This window comes from Leopardus geoffroyi, chromosome A1 (assembly GCF_018350155.1).
Source record: "Leopardus geoffroyi isolate Oge1 chromosome A1, O.geoffroyi_Oge1_pat1.0, whole genome shotgun sequence".
NCBI classification, from domain to species: Eukaryota; Metazoa; Chordata; class Mammalia; order Carnivora; family Felidae; genus Leopardus; species Leopardus geoffroyi.
The window spans coordinates 204,488,634-204,509,259 of NC_059326.1; the positions used below are offsets into that span (position 1 = coordinate 204,488,634).

The 20,626-nt window shown below is 42.7% G+C and overlaps 1 protein-coding gene across 2 annotated transcripts in view; it reads left to right on the forward strand.

Annotated features, from left to right (window-relative positions):
- Positions 1-7,743, forward strand: part of CCL28 (C-C motif chemokine ligand 28) — a 29,085-nt gene extending 21,342 nt beyond the window's left edge. For both annotated transcript variants that reach the window (XM_045438724.1, XM_045438716.1), the window contains exons 2-3: positions 54-180; positions 7,024-7,743. In XM_045438724.1, the coding sequence (XP_045294680.1) occupies positions 54-180; positions 7,024-7,216 (320 nt within the window). In that variant the 3' untranslated portion in view covers positions 7,217-7,743. The remainder of the gene's footprint in view (positions 1-53; positions 181-7,023) is intronic.
- Positions 7,744-20,626: the final 12,883 nt, after the last annotated feature.

The following is a 20,626-nucleotide window of genomic DNA, read 5'->3' on the forward strand; positions in this document are numbered from 1 at the left end:
CCATTGTTCTATGAATTGTAAGATGTAACATTTTCTTTCTTTTCTTCTTTTAGCCATACTTCCCATTGCCTCCAGCTGTTGCACTGAGGTTTCACGTCATATTTCCAGAAGGCTTCTGGAGAGAGTGAATATATGTCGCATTCAGAGAGCTGATGGGGATTGTGACTTGGCTGCTGTCATGTGAGTGTCCTGCCTCAGGGAGGTCTAAAACTGTCCAGTGATCATTTCTCAGCCAGTGAGCAGTAGGTTGGGAAGGCTTTGCCTGAGTGCAACATACAAGCGATCGTTCAAACGAGGGGGGGAAGAGTAAATACTCCACCTTTCCGGCACCAGGCTCCCTGGAGTGAGGACACAGTCTCTGAGTACCTGCATGTTCAGAGCCCCACACTGGCCTCCTCTGCCCCTACTGCAGTGCTGTGATTCAGGATAAATATCTTCAGTCACTGGACAATGTGCGTGACTTTTCTAAACAAAACTAGGCACACTCTGAGTAAAAGAACAAAACAAAAAGAAAAACAGAAGGTGACTCTGTTTTATTTTGTGACTTTAACTGTAGCTTTTTCCAGGCAAGTATACAGGTTGCTGTCTTTTTTACTCTCTGAATTCATCAGGGGTATATACAAGGTTCAAAGAGGTAGCACCTCACACCTGTCAGAATGGCTAAAATTAACAACACAGGAAACAACAGGTGTTGGCGAGGATGTGGAGAAAGGGGAACCCTCTTGCACTGCTGGTGGGAATGCAAACTGGTGCATCCACTCTGGAAAACAGTGTGGAGGTTCCTCGGAAAGTTAAAAATAGAAGTACCCTACGACCCAGCAATTGCACTACTAGGTATTTATCCAGAGAATGCACACGCACTGCTTCAGAGGGGCACATGCACCTCAGTGTTTACAGCAGCGCTGTGAACAATTGCCAAAGTATGGAAAGAGCCCCTATGTCCATCGACTAATGAATAAAGATGTGGCGTATATACAATGGGATATATTTGGCTATCAAAAGGAATGAAATCTTGCCATTTGCAACAATGTGGATGGAGCTAGAATGTAGTATGCTAAGTGAAGTAAGTCAGTCAGAGAAAGACAAATACCATATGATTTCACACATAGGTGGAATTTTAGAAACAAAACAGGTGAATATAGGGGAAGGAAAAAAAAAGAGAGGGAAGCAAACCATAAGAGACTCTTAACTGTAGAGAACAAACTGAGGGTTTGTGGAGGGAGTTGGGTAGGGGATGGGCTAAATGGATGATGGATATTAAGGAGGGCACCTGTTGTGATGAGCACTTACATATAACACTGGGTGAGAAATCACTAAATTCTACTCCTGAAACCAGTACTACACTGTATGCTGACTAACTAGAATTTAAACAAAACTTGAAAAAATGGGGGCGCCTGGGTGGCTCAGTCAAAGCATCCGGCTTCGGCTCAGGTCACGAACTCATGGTTCGTGGGTTTGAGCCCCGCGTTGGGCTCTGTGCTGAGAGTTCAGAACCTAGAGCCTGCTTCAGATTCTGTCTCCCTCTCTCTCTATTCCTCCACCACTCAATTCTGTCTCTGTCTCTCTCTCTCCAAAATAAATAAAGATTAAAAATGTTTTTTTAAGCTTGAAAAAACAAACAGAAGTATAGAGATGTCTGTACCTGTCACATGCAATCAAGCATGAATGCTCATCTTTGCTCTTGATTCTGGGCTGTTGGCTCATGGTGAACCCTTTCACCCTTACCTCTGGCTCAGTTATTAAAAATTTTAGATTTCTGTGTTCTTCATGTCTCCATAGAAACTTTAAAACCAAATCTGGATTCTGACAACAATGCTGTGAGGAAGGCGTACATTATCTCCATGTCACACAGGATAGAGCTGTGGCTGAGGAGATTACATGGTTAACCCGGGTGACGTACAGCTAGAGAATGGCAGAGACGGGTTGTGAATCAGGTCTTTCCATTAGGAACACCACATGCCTCAAAGATCTCTCAAAAGTGATGATGCAACCAACCATAAAATGCTCTCTCCAAACTTCATGGATTCTGTTTAAATTCTAGTTTAAATTCCACTTATGGCTGCAGGGGGTGCTAATGAGCCATTTGGTATCTCCTTCTTTTAGCTCCAAATAAGGCCATTGCTTATGCCTGAGTTCCTGAGTCACTGAGAAGCTTCTTTATTTATTCAATGAACTCAACAAATAGTTATTGATTAACATTTATGTACCAAGCACCATTCTATCCTCAGCTTGCGCTGGGGATGCACCAGTGACACAAAATAGACTATGCCCTCCTGCCGTCCCCAGAGATTCTATTCAGCTGGGTCCTACAGACCATTCTGTGAGATTTAAGATACATTTTTATTTCCCTTTCAGAGGAATCCATCCATTACCCAACTTTGAAAAACACTGCTCCAAGACAGGATTCTTAGTCAAAGGAAGAGGGGTGCCTGGGTGGCTCAGTGGGTTAAGCATCCCACTCTTGATTTTGGCTAGGTCATGATCTCACGGTTTGTGGGAAAGAGTCCTGTGTCAGGCTCTGTACTGTCAGCACAGATTCTAGGATTGCCTCTCTCTCTGCCCCTCTCCCACCCTCAAAAAAAAAAAAAAAAAAAATTAGAAAGCACTTGATTTTAATTAAAGGGAAACTATGAAGCCAATATCTTGGATCTAAAAATGCTTACTGTTGGGATGCCTGGGTGGCTCAGTCGGTTAAGCATCAGACTTCAGCTCAGGTCATGATCTCATGGTTTGTGGGTTCAAGGGCTCTGTGCTGACAGCTCAGAGCCTGGAGCCTGCTTCAGATTCTGTCTCTCCCTCTCTCTCTCTGCTCCTTCCCTGCTTGTGCTCTGTCTCTCTGTCTCTCAAAAATAAACCATAAAAAAAAAAAAACTTTATTAAAGTACAGGTTTGTAAATTGGTCTCTCTGTGCTATAGGACAACTGAAAAATAGATTAGTTATGACCTCATCTCACATAAGATGAATTTGACTAGGTGGTATTTTTAAATCATAAATTACAGATCTTCTTTGTTGTTTTTTTCTGACATTCAACATAAATAGATAAAAGTTCTCTTGTTTTCAAATTGTTTTACTACAGAGCATGTCTTTACTTATCTAAAATGTGGTCCCTTAACTTTGAATATATAGGTTCGAGAATAGTATTTTAGGTGCAGAAAACATGGCAAGTGTTGGCAATACAACTCCCAAAAAGCATTTATTATTAACCACAACTAACTAATATAAATTAGCTTATGGTGAACTCACTAGATTTCTTTCCTTTTCCTTTTCTGCCTAGAATAGGTCCTTTATTTCATACCCTATAAGTGATCATTGTAATTTTTGTTCTCTGAGAGAGGAGTTTGTTTAAATCCTTCTACAGTGACTTCATTAAAGAGCTTCTGGCAGTTTCTAAACATAAACACAGTGCAAAGTTGTTTATCTTGGGCAGAGGGCTGAGGTTTTGAAGCTCACAGATACTATCTGTTGGGAGGAAAACTTGGGGTTATTAAAGTTGTCTGGGAGGCTTGAGTATTTTTTCAGAAGTGATTGTTGAGGGGCTATTCTGCTTGGGGGAAAGGGGAAAGAAAAAAGGTTTAGGGAACAATTACAGGTTTAATCTCTATGGCGGGGCCAACCCCATCGGTCCATTGGCCGGTCCCTAGCTACTCTTTTTTGGGCAAAAGAACCAGGGGATCAGCTTTATGGTTTCTTAGAGCCCAAACTCTCCACCAGAGAGTACACAATGGGGGGTGGGGGGGGGGCAGTGCCTATCAGAATACCGTGGAGTTGGGGGTGGCTGAGGGAGTGTGGAATAGACCATTTCCTTGTCTAGCATGATTGCCTCGTCTCTTTTTATCCTGAGATGGAATACACAGGGGACAGAGTGCAGTGTAAGCAGTCATCAAACTTTGGGATTTGAAAACATCGTAGAATCTCGAATTTGGGAGCTGTGTTCCGGTAGCTGATCTTTTCCCATTGTATTACATTGAGAGTTTGAGGCCCAACTGGGCAGGCCTTTGAAAAGGGTCCTGGGGTGCCTGGGTGGCTTAGTTAGTTAAGCGGCCAACTCTTGATTTCGACTCAGGTCATGATCTCACGGTTTGTGAGTTCAAGCCCCGCATCAGGCTCTGTGCTCAGAGTGGAGCCTGCTTTGGATCCTCTGCCTCCCTCTCTCTGCTCCTCCCCCACTTGCTCTCTTGCTTGCTCTCTCTCAAAAATAAATGTTAGCAAAAATTTAAAGAGAAAGAAAGGAAGGAAACAGTCTTGCATGGTAGCTGCTGCTGCCTGTTTTCCTGGGGATCTCCACTTCCCTGGTCCCCTGTCTGTGTTGCCCCCATCTGGTGCCCCCTTCAGCCCCAGTGCCTGTGCCCCTCATGGGAGTGCCTCATTCCTCATGGAGTAAGGGAATTGAGTGCTAGTTCCCTCCTGCATAACCTGCGGGCTTATCTGGTTGTCCGTGGAGCCTTTCTCCACTGGATGCCTGCTCAGGTCCTTGCTGACACCACACAGAAGGGAGAGAGTTTTAGTCCTTTGGGAAAGACAGGGGAGCTTCGACTCTTTCTTGTTCCTCCACTGAATGCTACAGCCAGGTTCTCTTCTATCACAGCCAAAGGGAAAACAGCTGGCCACAGGGAGAGGGCGCTTTCCTTTGGAAGACCTCTCAATGTAATACACTTAGAGAATGTGTTGCCTTCCTATCAGGAAGCCTCACTTCTTTCAAATTAATATTCCCACATGCTGGCTTGATTATACTTCAGCTCATTCAGACATTGTCCCAACTCTCCTTCATTCCGAGTCCCCACGTTAGTGGATGATTCCTCTTGGGTCACCTGGGGAAATGGCAGCCTACCCTCAAACCCCTGTTTCTTCTCCCAATAACACGACAGGAGTTCACTTGATCCAGGCATGTTGTGTATGTAGAGCCGCCAGGAACCGTGACATTTAACAAGAACTAAATGGCACCTGATGGCAAGTTAAAAGTCACAAAATGTTTTGTCACAAATTCTTCCAGTTATTAGAAACTGTGAATGCTGCTTTAGGGTTCTCCCACCCCAAGGTCAAGATGAAAACAAAAACATCTCAGGTGGGGTGTAGATCTATAGTATATTAAAATGTTAACAGATGCCTGGATGATTTCTCGGAGCTCCTAACACCACTGCTCATCTCCTTTCTGAAACTCTTCTCCTTTGGCCTCCATTGCCCTCAACTTTTCTGATCCCCCTCTTTTACTAAATGCTCTTTCTTAGTTGTTCTTACCTCCCTTTGCTCTTTTTCATCCCTAAACATAGGTATGTCCCAAGTTCTTCTCTTCAAAAAGTTTTCTCTTTGTGTCTTTAGTTATCGTACCTGTTGTCATGGCTTTAACTATATTCTCTCTAAGACAACTACCCCATAACCATCTCTTTATATCTGATTACTCTCCTAAATGCAGACTTACTTTTTTTTTTTTTGCCTATCAGACACCTTACAAGCACCTTATGCTAGTACATTTCAAAGGGGAACTTTTCATCTCCTGCCCAGAAGCTTCAACTTCTGTCCCCAACATCAATCCAGGCTTCCGGAAATGGAATTTCATACTCACCTTCAGACCCTTCCTCTTCCTCATCCTCCAGTGTTTGATGAGTTGATAAGTCATTTTTATTTGATTTTCCAGATTTCTCATGTTTGGTGTTCTTGTTCTATTTCTACCGCCACCACCCAGTTCAGGCCGTATTTGTCTTCTGCAGTAGCCCTTTCTTTCTTTCTTTTTTAATGTTTTAAAAATGTTTATTTATTTTTGAGAGACAGAGACAGAGTGCAAGTGGAGGAGGGGCAGAGAGAGAGGGAGGCACAGGATCTGAAGCAGACTCCAGGCTCTGAACATTTGGCACAGAGCCCGATGTGGGGCTTGAACCCACAAACTTTGAGATATGACCTGAAGTTGGACGCTTAACTGCTTAACTGACAGCCACCCAGGCGCCCCTGCAGTAGCCTTTTAAATGGTTTCTCTCTATTCTTTTCCTACTTCGACCTTTACCACATACTGTTATGAGACAAATCTGTGTTCAGTCCTGTCACTTCCTTTCTTGAAAATCTTCTCTCTCTTTTCACTGCCTACCAAATAAAGTTTAAATTCTCTAACATGCCCTTTAAAAGCCTCCATCAACCTGCTGTGATGTATCTTTCCAGGCTTCTCTCTCATCACCTGCCATGCTTTATCCAGGCCATGTGCTATTCCCTAAACACACTCCCTCCTTCCTGCATCTGCACATTTTAAAAATTATTATTAAAATGTTAACAAATGCCTAGAATATTTTAGTTGATTGTTTTGTTGGAAACAAAACCAGACTGTTCTTATTTGTAACAATTTTCACTTCATCTCTATAATTAATTACTGAATTCCTACTGAACAAGGCCTTTTCAAGACAGTTCCAGACTATTCCTCCTTCGAGGAGCATAACACCACAGGACAAGGAGAAGCTTTGAAGCAAAAAGTCAAATAAAAGACAGCATAAGTTAAGTGCCAGAAGAGAGGTAATGCTGAGAGACTCAAAGGGAAAAAAGGGCATTTAGCTGAGAGAATCTAGAAAAACTTTACCGAGATGTTTGAGATGGGCAGTGAGGTATGAATTGGTTTTGGTGGGTGAAGCTCGGGGTCAGGAAAGACAATCATTTTTACTACTTTCCCTCGTTCCTTCTTTCCTCCCCCTCCTCCTCCTCCCACTTCTCCTCCTCCTCCTCCTCCTCCCCTCCTCTCCCCTCCCCTCCCCTCCTCTCCTCTCCTCTCCTCTCCTCTCCTCTCCTCTCCTCTCCTCTCCTCTCCTCTCCTCTCCTCTCCACCCCACCTCCTCCTCCACCCCCTCTCCCCTCCTCAAATTCCTTCTTCTCTTTTTAATACTGATGTTTGAGGAACTGCAGGCAGAGGTATAGTAAAGATTCATCCTGGTGGTACTCAGTGTCTAAAAATACACTGTGTCTAAAAGCGGGAACTGCGTAGAAGTCACTAAATTTTTACTTACTTGCACTTTCTATCAGTGATTTTGTTTTTCTTCCCTTCTCGGCAGCCTTCACATCAGGCGCAGGAGGGTCTGCGTCAGCCCGCACAGTCACATTATTAAGCAGTGGATGAAAGAACAAGAGGCCAAGAAAAAAGCTAAAGGCAACCTTTGCCACAAGAAGAAACAGGACGGCAAGAGGAACAGCAAAGGGGCACATCAGGGGAAACCCGAAACCCATGGCTATAAAACTCCTTATTAAAGCGTTTACAAATGAATCCACGCAGACAGTTCCTGAAGTGAACTTGGCCATCGGTTGCTTATAAATGTATCACATCAAATATTCCTTATTGAGAGACAGCAGGGCAAAACAAAATATGTTTTTTAAAGGAACAATTATACAGGATACAAATGTAACCAATATTATACTCATCTGAAAACGAAATGAAAAGATACTTCTCTTTATACAATGTTTTAAGAGCAGCATACAGATAGAATTTCTCCAACTTTTGTGTTAGGAAGGTTTGCAAACATACGGAGAAGTTGAAAGATTAGCACAATGAACACTCGTACACCTTTCACCTAGATTAATAACTGCTAATATTTTGCCACGTTTATTTACTCTCTTCTCTCTTTGCTTGTGTGTATAAAACATTTTATATATAAATATGTAATTTTTTTGCTAAACCATTTGAAAACAAGTTGCAAACATCATGATACTTCACTTCTAATTTTTTTTATGTTACAACTTAACATCCCTCAATAATAAAGACATTTTGTATGTATGTATTCATGTTATCAGGTTTATGTCTAAAATACTAACATTTGATGTATTCCACCTTTAAATTACCCAACTATTTCCAGAGCATAATTTTTTTTAATTAATTTATTTTTTTTTTTATTTATTTTTTTTTTTTTAATTTTTTTTTTTCAACGTTTATTTATTTTTGGGACAGAGAGAGAGCATGAACGGGGGAGGGGCAGAGAGAGAGGGAGACACAGAATCGGAAACAGGCTCCAGGCTCTGAGCCATCAGCCCAGAGCCTGACGCGGGGCTCGAACTCACGGACCGCGAGATTGTGACCTGGCTGAAGTCGGACGCTTAACCGACTGCGCCACCCAGGCGCCCCTAATTTATTTTTTTAATGTTTATTTATTTTTGAGACAGAGACAGAGCATGAACAGGGGAGGGTCAGAGAGAGAGGGAGACACAGAATTTGAAGCAGGCTCCAGGCTCTGAGCTGTCAGCACAGAGCCCGACGTGGGGCTCGAACTCACGGACCGTGAGATCGTGACCTGAGCTGAAGCCGGAAGCTCAACTGACTGAGCCATCCAGGCACCCCTCCAGAGCATAAATTTTTTAAAAAAAAATTTGGTCGGGGCGGGGGGGTGGGTACCTGGGTGGCTCAGTGGGTTGAGCATTCGACTTCAGCTCAGGCCATGATCTTGCCTTCTGCTAGTTCAAGTCCTGTCTTGGGCTCTGTGCTGACAGCTTGGACCCTGGAGCGTGTTTCTGATTCTGTGTCTCCAAAATTTTTTTACTGTTTATTCATTTTTGAGAGACAGAGCGTGAGCAAAGAGAGGGAGACACAGAATTGGAAGCAGGCTTCTGTCTCTGAGCTGTCAGTGCAGAGCCCAAAGCTGGGCCTCAACTCATGAACCGCGTGATCATGACCTGAGCTGAAGTCAGACACTTAACCGACTGAGCCATCCAGGTGCCCTTCAGAGCATAAATTCTGTATAGGTTTTTTAATCAATCAAGATTCACATATTGTAACTAATGTTGACATTTTTTTAGTATCTTTTATTAGAAGAAAGTCCCTCTCTTTTTCTTTTCTTTCTTCCCATGGCACAGACTTTTTAAAAGAGAGTCTCGGGCAGAATCTGTTCCACATTCTGGGTTAGCCTGTTGCCTCACGACCACATTCAGGTTTAACATTTTCGGTAAGAAAGAATGCTTTCTATGTGAATTTGTATATTTCTTATTGCATTACTTAGAGTTTGTGAACATTGGCGTTCATTTTCTACATAGAAACGTTTTAACTGAATATCACTTTAATATCACATCTAGTTTAACTACTGTTGTTTGGATTGATAAATTCTGATCCTGCTTTGCTCAGGAAGCCATCTGCTTCCCACACTGAGTTATTGGATCACTAGGGAGGGATCCAGAGTTGGAACCCATGTGGAATGATTTTACACTCTCCTCAACCAGGAGCCCTGTATCTTTTAACTCCTGGCCCATCTTCCCCACACCTTGTGGGTGGATCCCACTGTATCGCTCATCTTTTGGCCTCCTTGTCCACAGAAGCTTCCAGATGCAGAGTAAGACCTACTTTTCATAAATAGCCATCAGGTGGCAGGAACACAGTGTCCATTTTACCAGGTGTCCGCTGTCCTGTGCCTCCCTGCTGGCCAGTTCCAAGCAGCGGTGTTGCCAGGCTGACTCGGAGGTGATAATGGGTCACACGGAAGTGCTGAGCCTGATGTAGGTTAAAATATCAAGTGGCTGTTGTCTGATTCCCCTCATTGACACGTGATTTCTTTATTCTCTCCAACAATCCTTTGAGCTTTGTATTGATATTTCTACCTTGTGGATGGAGAAATCTGGAGCTCACGGAGATAAAATGATTTGCCCAAGATCATGCAGGAAGTGGCAGAGACAAGCCTTGTGCCCGGGCCTCCAGACCCTCCTCGGTTCTATCACCCCCAGCAGTGGACCCTAGAAGATGTGGACAAGGAGGTGGGGCAGAGGGAGAGGAATTTAGATAAAGATCTATGTATCTGGTGCCTCACGAAGGGCTCGGAGATGCCAGCTGACAATTTTACCTGGAAGCCTGGTATTAAAACATGCTGCTACTGGCATTGCTGGTGCAGATACCGACGACAGCTCCCTTGGTAGGTTCAAACAGGCCCCAACCTGATTTTACTGGGTTTCACACTCCTGGGCAGAGTGGAGGAGTGGAGGAGATGGCACACTGTAGCCTCTGTTGCAAAATCTCCCTCAGCAACTTGTTCTTTTCAACTTAAAGATGGATTTTGTAAAAACAAACAAACAAAAAAACAGCATTCTTCCACTCAAATCCATCATGCTTTAAAATTTCTTTTTCAACATTTATTTATTTTTGAGAGACCTACAGTGAGCAGGGGAGGGGCAGAGAGAGAGGGAGACACAGAACCCGAACCAGGCTCCAGGCTCTGAGCTGTCAGCACACAGCCCGATGCAGGGTTGGAACTCAGCGAAGTGCCAGACCATGACCTGGGCGGAAGGAAGTTGAGCGCTTAACCGACTGAGCCACCCAGGAGCCCCCCATCAGGCTTTTTAATATGCTAATACGATCATGAGGAAAATGGTTCCTAAACGTCTTAGCCTGTTCAGGCTGCTATAATTCCAGAGACAAGGTGGCTTATACACAACAAACATTTATTTCTCGGCCTCTCTAGAGGCTGGCAAGTCCTGGATTCGGTATCTGGCGAAAGCCCTCTTCTGGTTGCAGAGGGCTGACTTCTCCCTGTGTCCTTACAAGGTGGAAAAGACCAGGGGGGGTCTCTGAACTTCTTTTATCAGGCACAAAGCCCATTCATGACAGTTCCAGCCTCATGATCTCAGCACCTCCCAAAGGCCCCACTTTCCACTCCCATCCTCTTCTGGGGGTTAGATTTCAACACATGGGCTCTAGGGGGACACAAATATTCAAACCACAGCACTAAATATTCCTTTTTAGCTGTGTGGTACTATCATCCAGGGTCCTCAAATTACAGGTTTTAAAAGCTGAAGAAAGCCACAGTAAAGAAAAAAATGATAAAGTAATATGAGGCTAACTTAAAAATAAATCACAAGTTTTTAAATTAGTCCTAATAATCAACATTGATGAAAAGTCAGGATAAAATACAAACATTGGTTAAATGGTAAAATTTCCAGTTATAAAATATAAAAGTTTTGGAGATGAAAATTACAGCATAGGGAATATAGTCAATAATTTTTTTTTTTTTTTTAAAACAATCGGTCTCTAAGTCTCTCTGCTAACAATTTGGATTATTTTAAATTTTATCTCTCTTACCAGTGCAGATCCAGAGTTCTACACAGTTTGAGAGCAGCTATAATGACAGGTTATAGGCTATATTTAAAAAAAAATTTTTTTTTTTTTTACATTTATTTATTTTTGAGAAACAGAGTGAGACAAAGCATGAGCGGGGAAGGGGCAGAGAGAGAAGGAGACAAGAGTGTGAGGCAGGCTCCAGGCTCTGAGCAAGGGGTCAGCACACGTAGGCTATATTTTTAAAATGCTGGGGCGCCTGGGTGGCTCAGTCGGTTAAGCGGCCGACTTCGGCTCGGGTCATGACCTCGCAGTCTGTGAGTTCGAGCCCCTTGTCGGGCTCTGTGCTGACAGCTCAGAGCCTGGAGCCTGTTTCAGATTCTGTGTCTCTCTCTCTCTGACCCTCTCCCATTCATGCTCTGTCTCTCTCTGTCTCAAAAATAAACATTAAAAAAAATTTTTTTTAAATGCAATTTTGTTGCAATGCGGGTAAGCGAAACTTTGTATGAGGACTGCTTGCCTGGAGAGCAGCCTCTTAAAGAAATTCTGTTTTATAGGCTATCACACTTTACTAAAACATTATTATATAACCATTGCTGTTACCTTTCCTATATGAATAGATCATCCAGGTTAACCCCTAAGTTTTTTTTCTAAGGTTACCTTTTTATAAAGCACTGCAAGTGTGTAGTAAAAAAAATCTAAAGTTCAGCAGAATTTATAATTAAAAACATTCTCTCACTGTCTCTTCCCTATTTCCAGACTTACATCTTTTTTTTTTTTTTTAAGTTTATTTATTTTGGGGGGGGGGGAGCAAGCAGGGGAGGGGCAGAGAGAGAGAGAGGAGGACAGAGGATCCAAAGTAGGCTCCCCGCTAACAACTTTGACACTGACAGCAAAAAGCCCAGTGTGGGAACCCATGAACCTCGAGATCATGACCCGAGCCTAAGTCGGAGGCTCAACCAACTGAGCCACCCAGGTGCCCCCAGACCTACTTCTTTGATGCAACCGCTTTTAACCTTTTTAAAAGTTTTAGTTCTGGTGTTACAGGGGAGGAAAAGATTTCCTCGATCTTTTTAAGGTCCCCAGATGGGTCTGAAAAATAAGCTGGCAAAGGCATTAACAGAAGAACATACACATTTATTTAATAAAAGTTTTCATCTTCTGAGGGTTTTGTGACCCGTTACAAGGAGAAAAATGGGGAGAAGAGCAGAGTGATCTCGCTTATGCCATTTTCTCAAACTCCTTCAGCCTAAAACACTCTACATGTTAACATGCCATATTTTGGGGTAACCCATCGGTGGTTACCTCCATAATTTCAAGTGAATGCTGAAAGTATTATTTGGTTGTTTATCAGTTTTCGGCAATATCTATTGTCTCTTTACTACTCTCAATTTCCCTTCCTTTCTCCCTCCCCATCTTGAGTTTTCTTACTATTACTTTTCTTTATCTTTGTAACTTTTTATTTTATTTTTTTTTTAATTTTTTTTAACGTTTATTTATTTTTGAGACAGAGAGAGACAGAGCATGAACGGGGGAGGGGCATAGAGAGAGGGAGACACAGAATCGGAAGCAGACTCCAGGCTCTGAGCCATCAGCCCAGAGCCCGACGCGGGGCTCGAATTCACGGACCACGAGATCGTGACCTGAGCTGAAGTCGGACGCTTAACCGACTGAGCCACCCAGGTGCCCCAATAACTTTTTATTTTTTAATTTAATTTAATTTAAGTTAAGTTAATTTAATTTAAGTTAAGTTAATTGTTTTTACTTTGAGAGAGACAGAGACAGCATGAGCAGGGGAGGGGCAGAGAGAGAGGATGAGAGAGAACCCGAGCAGGCTCTGCACTTTCAGCACAGAGCATGATTCGGGCCCAAGCTCATAAACTGAGATCATGACCTGAGCCGAGATGGAGAGTTAGACGATTAACCAGCTGAGCCACCCAGGCGCCCCATCTTTGTAACTTAAAAAAGAAAAATGTTCATCTGTTTATTTTGACGGAGAGAGAGAGCAGGGGAGGGGCAGAGAGAGAGGGAGAGAGAATCCTAAGCAGGCTCTGCACTGTCAGCACAGAGCCCAATGTGGGGCTCCAACTCATGAATCTGTGAGATCACCACCTGAGCTGAAATCAAGAGTTGGTCGCTCAACTGAGTCACCCAGGCGCCTCTATCTTTGTAATTTTGAATAATATATCCACTTTCTCATCCATTAGCCTATGGATTCTAGAATTTAAGTCTCCTCTGTATGTAAGATATAGACAGGATTCCAGACCCCTTTCCTTTTTATCCTCTATCTGTGTCACATCAGCTACACTTTTATATATACGTGACTGAGAGTGATAATGATAATTCTGTAGAATAAGACTAAGGCTAAGGAGAAGAGGAGGAGGAGGAGGAGGGGAAGAAGAAGAAGGAGAAGAAGGAGGAGGAGGAGGGGGAGGAGGAGGAGAGGGGCACTTGGGTGGCTCAGTCAGTTGAGTGTCTAACCTCGACTCAGGTCATGATCTCGCAGTTCATGAGTTCGAGCCCCACGTCGGGCTCTATGCTGACTGCTCGGAGCCTGGAGCCTGCTAAGGATTCTGTGTCTCTCTCTCTGCCCCTCCCCTGCTTGCACTGTCTCTCTCCCTCTCTCAAAAATAAATAAACATTAAAAGAAAATTTTAAAGCTAAAAAAAAAAAAAAAAAGAATAAGAATTTTCTTTCATGCTCTCTTCAAGGTGGGCTTTCTCAAACCGGGCTGGATAATTATTTTGGGGACTCTCCTATGCATTGTAGATTGACTATCAGTATATCTCTGGCCTCTACTCAGTAGATCATATCCAAGAATGACTCCAGATATTATCAAACGTTCCCTAGGGGAGGGGAGCAAAATCACTCCCTACCCTCAGTTGAGAATCACTGGTCTAGTAGAATCTATGGTATATTCAAAAATTGAAAACCAGAATAGCTGGAAAAATTCTAAAGTACCCCCTGCCCCCAGAAACTAATTTCCCATACATGCCTTCTCCCAAACACTAATGTAGGCGTTGCAGTGAAGGTATTTTTGCAGATGTAATTAAGGTCACAAATCAGTTGACCTTAAGACAGGGAGATTATCAGCATGGGCGTGACTTAATCACAGGAGCTCTTTAAGTCTGAATCTGGAGGTCAGAGACAAGGTTGTCAGACTCAAAACATAAGGACTCAACATGCTACTGCTGACTTTGGAGATGGAGGGGGCCAAGTGAAGAGGTTCAGGGCAGCTCCCCACACCTCCCCCACCAGAGTGACACTTTGACATGTGGATTATTTTGACCTAAAGGCACTTGAGACCCTGCGGCCTCCAGAGAAATTTTTGCCCCTCCCTTACCTACAGAGAAGAATCTAAATTGGGAGTCTTTCCCAGAATAAGTGTCATTGACAGAGATAAATTTTATCTGAGAGACCCACCTGTATAGTAGGGGAATATCTAATTCCCAAACATTTGCTCTTCTTATCACCCTGTGAAATACATTCCCGTCTTCTGAAATCCCAGACCCCTCCCCGCTTCTCCTTAGTTCAGAATGACATATGTACTTCCTTTTGCTTGTCTTTGGAATTTCCATGTCTATGTGGATTTCCCTTATGTACACTTACTAAATTTGATTTTCTCCTGCTAATCTCTTTCATGTCAATTTGATTCTCAGTCCAGCTAGAAGGATCTTTGAGGGGACAGGAATTCTTCCTCCCTGAAACAAGTCAGCTGAGAGCAGCCTTTAGCTGGCAGTTAGCCAGGAAACAAGGACCTCAGTCCTACCACCACAAGGAACGGAATTTAGCCAGGATCGGGAATGAACTTGGAACAGATTCTTTCATGGAGCCTCCAGAGGGAATGTAGCCCAGCCAATGTCTTGATTTCAACTTTGTGAGACCCTAAGCAGAGAACTGTCATGCCATGTCTGGACTTCAGACTTACAGACTGTGAGCTAATAAATGGGTGTCATTTAAAGGGGCTAAGTGTGTGGTACATTATTATGCAGCAATGGAAAATTAACATAGTCAAAAAATGGCACTTGAACCGTCCTGACTATATAAGTTTTGTTTCCTGCTGAGCCAAGAAGTGTGTTCGTTTAATACCCTTCTCTAACAGTGAACCATATGTGATTCACTATTCAGGCAACTGGAGTCTGATGGAGTCTTTCTGGGTTATTCATGTGGCATAGACATTTTGCTTCTTTCTCAGGCATGGCCAGGCATGCAGATTTTGTGTATCCGCTTCTTGTTTTTGTCAGTCACTCATTTGAGGTATCAAGGCTCCCCCTACCAATTACAGAGAAATCTGCATTTGTGCACTAGAAGCTGTTCAAAGATTTTCAAGTAATAGTGTTCTTATCTCTCTTGCTGGAGAGAGCTGTGCTCTTCAATAATGCAAACTGTCTGCAATATGTCTGTCTCCAAATACATAAAATCTGGCAATGGCCTTCTAACAGCATAGCCCCCAGCTTTCCCTTTCTGAGATAAAAAGCTGCCTCTATGTTCTGGTCACCCTGAGGTGGTGGATGAGTTTTATATTTGCCCCTTTTGAGGGGGGAAGACTACTGAAGCTTTGAGTCTAATCTAAGTTGAAAAGGATCTTCCATTTTGTAAATATGGACTCTATGTAGCACCATTAAACATCCACTAACTATTCCAGTCCAAATTGGGTTTGCTAGAAGACAATCTAGAATACTTCCACTCATCACGAGGAAGCTTGACTAGCAAGTGTGGGAAGGTGGGCAAGGATGACCTAAGGCTTATTGTCTTATAAGACCTGGATTTTTATATGATCACAGAACAAATAGAACTATGGCGTGTGCTTCACAATTTATATAACCAATTTGATGCTCTTTTGGCAATTGTAGCACTTCTTAAAAATGTTTTCTTTTATTTTAAGTAATCTCTACACCCAACGTGGGGCTTGAACTTACAACCCTGAGATCAAGAGTTGCATGTTCTACTGACTGAGCCAGCCAGGTGCCCCATTATAGCACATTAAAAAAAAAAAAAAAAAAAAAAAACAGTTATAAAATCAGGTTTTCCCTCTGGTAAATTTAAGAGAACTCCAAGTTCATCCCATCCTACCCCAAATGCTGTGATTATACTCTTTCTCAAAAATCACTGAAAAATAATTTGCTTACATGGCATATTGTAGCTTTTCCATCTTGTTGCCTGTTCTACCTCTGCATAAACCACTGAAAGAGTAAATATCTCCTTCCTTCATCCAGGGTTTGGCACTTAGTATGCACTCAGTAAATACTGATAAAACTTATGTAGGCAAGAGACCTCTCATTTGGCCAGTTACAATGAAACCACAGAACAGTCATGCCCTCCTAATAACAACCACCCACTACTGAAGGGTGAGAAAGGAACTAAGGGTTAATTTCTGCCAAGACCTGGGCTGGGAGAGTATATTTAATAAACCAGTGGGACTGGGCTCCAGTGCTCTCAAGCTTTTCTTAATCTCAGAATTTTTATGTTCTTAATCTCTTCCCTACAGCTCTGATACAAGCCTGTCCATAAAATGGACTTTATCTCCATTTTTGTTCATCTTTCTCCAAGGGCATAGTAATCTGTATCAGTGAGTTAAAGAAACTCTTTTGCAGAGGAGGTAAAGCAAGAGAGGTGGTTTCTGTTGGGTTGATTTTGCTAAACCTAGATCACAGTGCAGGCAAATTGTACCATCTGCAAGAAAATCTAGGTTTGGGAAGAAAATGGGATCATGGAGGCCTAAGGAAGTATAAAGAGTGAAGAAAGCAGATGATTCCCTGTTTGATTCTCCACTTTTAGAGTTGTCCTTGGACCTACCAGAATGAATTAAATTAAAAAGACGAAAATACCAAGTGTTGACAAGGATGTAGAGCAACTGGAACCCATCTGTTTACCGAAAGGAGTGTAAAGTAATAAAATCACTTTGGAAAACTGTCTAGAAGTATCTACTAAGGCTACATACCTATGCTATGGCCCCCAAATCCTACTCTTAAGTAATATCCAGTTAAGTGAACATACTCACCAAGACACACATACAAGTTCACGGCAGCCCCAAAATGGGAAACTACCTAGTGCCCATCAACAGCAGGATGGATAGATTTAGAATGTTACATTCATAAAATGAAATATTATCTGACAACGAGGAAGGGCAATTTATAATTCATGCAACAATATGGATGTACTGACGAGGGAACAAGATTCAATGCAAAGTAATCAGTGTCACAAACGCCAGTAAGGAGCAATCTGTCAGGCTTAGCTTTTTGCTTAAGTTCAATTCACTTTTATTGTCAGCTCTGGTTAGGGATTTGAAGATTTGTATGGGAGACATCAAAAATGTCCATTTCTAGACTTCATGGGTTAGCCGATAGGCAAATAAAGTTTCATAAATAAAACATGCAATGGCATACATATATAAAATACTTTGTAGTTATGTATAACACCCTATGCGACACACACACACACACACACACACACACACACATTTTGCTTTTGTGAAAAATTACTGTCCTTTCTTTCTCCCCTCCTAAGCCCACCCCCAAGGCATCACTTTGTTCTGTGTTGCTCTAATTAAACATGAATCACCTATGGGGCACCTGGGCCTTTCAGTCAGTTAAGCAACTGACTCTTGGTTTTGGCTCAGGTCATGATCTGATAGTTCTTGGAATTGAGCCCTGTGTTGGGCTCTGTGCTGACAGCATGGAGCTTGCTTGGCATTCTCTCTCCCTCTCTGCTGCTCACTCTTTCTCTCTCTCAAAATAAATAAACTTTGGAAAAAAAAAAATCACCTATGATCTTAACTTGTATGTAAAATTTAAGAATCCCTGAACTCATAGATCCAGAGAATTGACTTGTGGTTGCCAGAGGCAGGGGGCAGGAGGGTGAGTGAAATGGGTGAAGGGGTTCAAAAGGTACGAAATTCCAGTTATAAGATAAGTAAGTCATGGTAATATAATGTACAGCATGGTGACTGTGGTGGATACTATATTGTACATTTGAAAGTTGCTAAGGAAGTAGATCTTAAAGGTTCTCATCACAGGAAACAAAATTGTAACTATGTGGTGGTTAATGAAATGTATTGTGGTAATCATTTTGCGGTATATGCATCTATCTAATTATTCTGTTGTACACCTAACACTAATACAATGCTATATGCCACTTATATCAGTAAAAAAAAGTCTCAATGTTTATTAGCAAACAAAGACTATAAATAAGAATTCTCTGGAGAATGCAGTGCTGTTATTGTTTCAATGATCTCAGCCTCTTTGTTTCTAGGCAGAAACGGGCAGTCACCTTGCAATGGTGATTCACTAGTCTCAGTTGTTCTGTGAAAGGTTTCTTGAGTGGCTTCCATTTGCCACAAAACTGAAAGGTCAGTGGCGAAGGCAAAGGTCACGGCAAGATCTCCCTCTCCCCCTTTCTGGCTTAGCAGCCGTTTCTTCCACAGACCTACGCAATGTTCTGGGAAAGAAGTATACGTCTGGGAAAGGGGATCAGCACCCTAACCGGAACTGCCGAAATGGGAGTTCAGGGTAACCTGCCAAAACCCGCTGGCAGGCAAGGCACCAACCGCTACTAAGAGAAACTAACCTGAAGGGCAGGATTCTTCTCAGCTGGTGACTTAGGCTTGATAAACACAGGCTCGGTGTCCGAGTATGGAAGTGGATTCTTTCTACCTCAGCGTGTGGTTGAGAGGCGAAGCCCTCAAGACCCTGCCTCTTAAGTGTTAGTGTCTGAGCCTGTGTGAGCCCGGAGAGCCATGACTGCGGGAGCCAAAGCGTGGAGCATTTCCATACGCTGGTCTGTGCCTCTGGGCTGGTGATCCTCTGGGCTCCATAGTACTGGGAAAGACTCATGAGGACAGAAGCCATGTCTCCTGTGTTCCCCGCTGCATTCTTGGTGCTTAGCCCAGTGTCTGGCACACAGATGGTGCTCCGTGAATATCTGAGCACAAAGCTGAGCATGATGAAGGATACAGGATTCAGAATACAGCAGCAGCACATTTGTGGTAGCAAGCACAGCGGCTGTGCTGGGAGACGCCAATCTCTCTCTTTACCTGGTGTTTGCAAAGGAGGAGTGTTCTACTTTGCACTGGATTCTTACACTATTCAGCCGGAAGAGATAGGCCTTGAGAAGGAAATACTCTAAATGTGAATAAAGGTAAACTAATTTGCAATCAGTTGATTGGAAAAATAAAGAAATCTAACTGTGTTTACACCCCAAGCCAGTGGAGCAAGTCTTGCTGGTTGCATAAGGTATTGTTTCAAATATTTGAACCCTGTAGATCACAAGTGATGATTCCAAGACGGATTCCTGGAGGGGATGTGCCCGAACAAGGCTTATTTCAACTGGATTTGTCCTTAACACACCCACGTTAATTTTTTTACGTTAGAAATAGCTCCAGATTCCTCAGTGGGCTCAAGTTACTCTTCAGGGGTAAAAGGAAAAACTCGGCATTTTTAGTTCCCCAAACCAAATCCCCAAATCAGGTCAACTTTCCCCTATTTCAGGATGAGAAATCAGAGGCAGTAAAGACAACAGCAGAAATACCATCTGGCACTAACTAATATACTCTCAATAATCATTATGTAAATAATTCCAATAAAATATTAACTTTAATAGCCTTGCTTGAGTTTTTAGGGAGTTAAAAACTGCTACTTAAAACCCACACATGCAACTTAAAAACTGTATGTGAATCTGTTTTTATAAACTAAACGGCCCTGAAGTACTCTGAAATACTTAGAAACTACGTCAGTATTGAATTTATTGTTGTAAGCTGAATTAAATTTTAAATGAAGAAGAGAGTCTCTTAAAGAAATGTTTCCAAATACGTCATTTGGTAAAAAGGAGTATTATTTTTTTTAAGAGCTAATGTCGATATTTGATTTTTCGTTTGCGCAGCATTACGTGGTAGGAAAAGAGTACTGGATTGTTTTGATCAGACCTCACTTACAGCCTTGTAGAGAATGTTGGATTGTTGATCTGCAAATGGCAATAAGAAAACCTAGCTCAAAAGATCGTTGTGCAGTTAGAGAAGGAGATACAACACCTAAAGAATAGCCTGTCTCTGAGAAGAACGGTGACGCGCTGTGAGAAAAATCTGACCGACTCTTGCTGGCTTAGAGCCATGGGGGGGGGGGGCGGCCACCCTGAAAAAAAAGCAACATCTGACCATGAGGTCGGTGGAATTAAACGGTATCTGAATTGAGCATCAAAATAATGTGTCCCTATCTTTCAGTCACACGTGCTATTTGTTCCCCAGCAGGAAAATAGCTTCTGTTTCGTTGATTTGCACTGGGCAGGGAAGAAGTTTGAGAATGTGTCACAGCCTACCCGCCCCCCTTGCCCTTTCTTTACCAAGAGACCCGGATGGGAAGAGCTGGAGAGAAAGAGAACACAATAAAGGGTAAAGTACAGCAGCAGCTCTTCGTGATAAGGGAGTTTGTAATGTTTTTGTTGTTTATTTTCCCTCTGCTTCCATTTTTCACCAAGCCTGCTTCCCCAAAGCCATAGTGGAAGATCGACAGCAGTAACTGTTTCGGGCTCTCCAGTGTTCTCGGAGCGCGTCAAATCACCGAAATTGAAGTGTAGGATGATCATCCGTGGTATACTCAATTATGGGCCCCCGTGCTTTGTCTTTCCCTACCTCCACAAGTCAC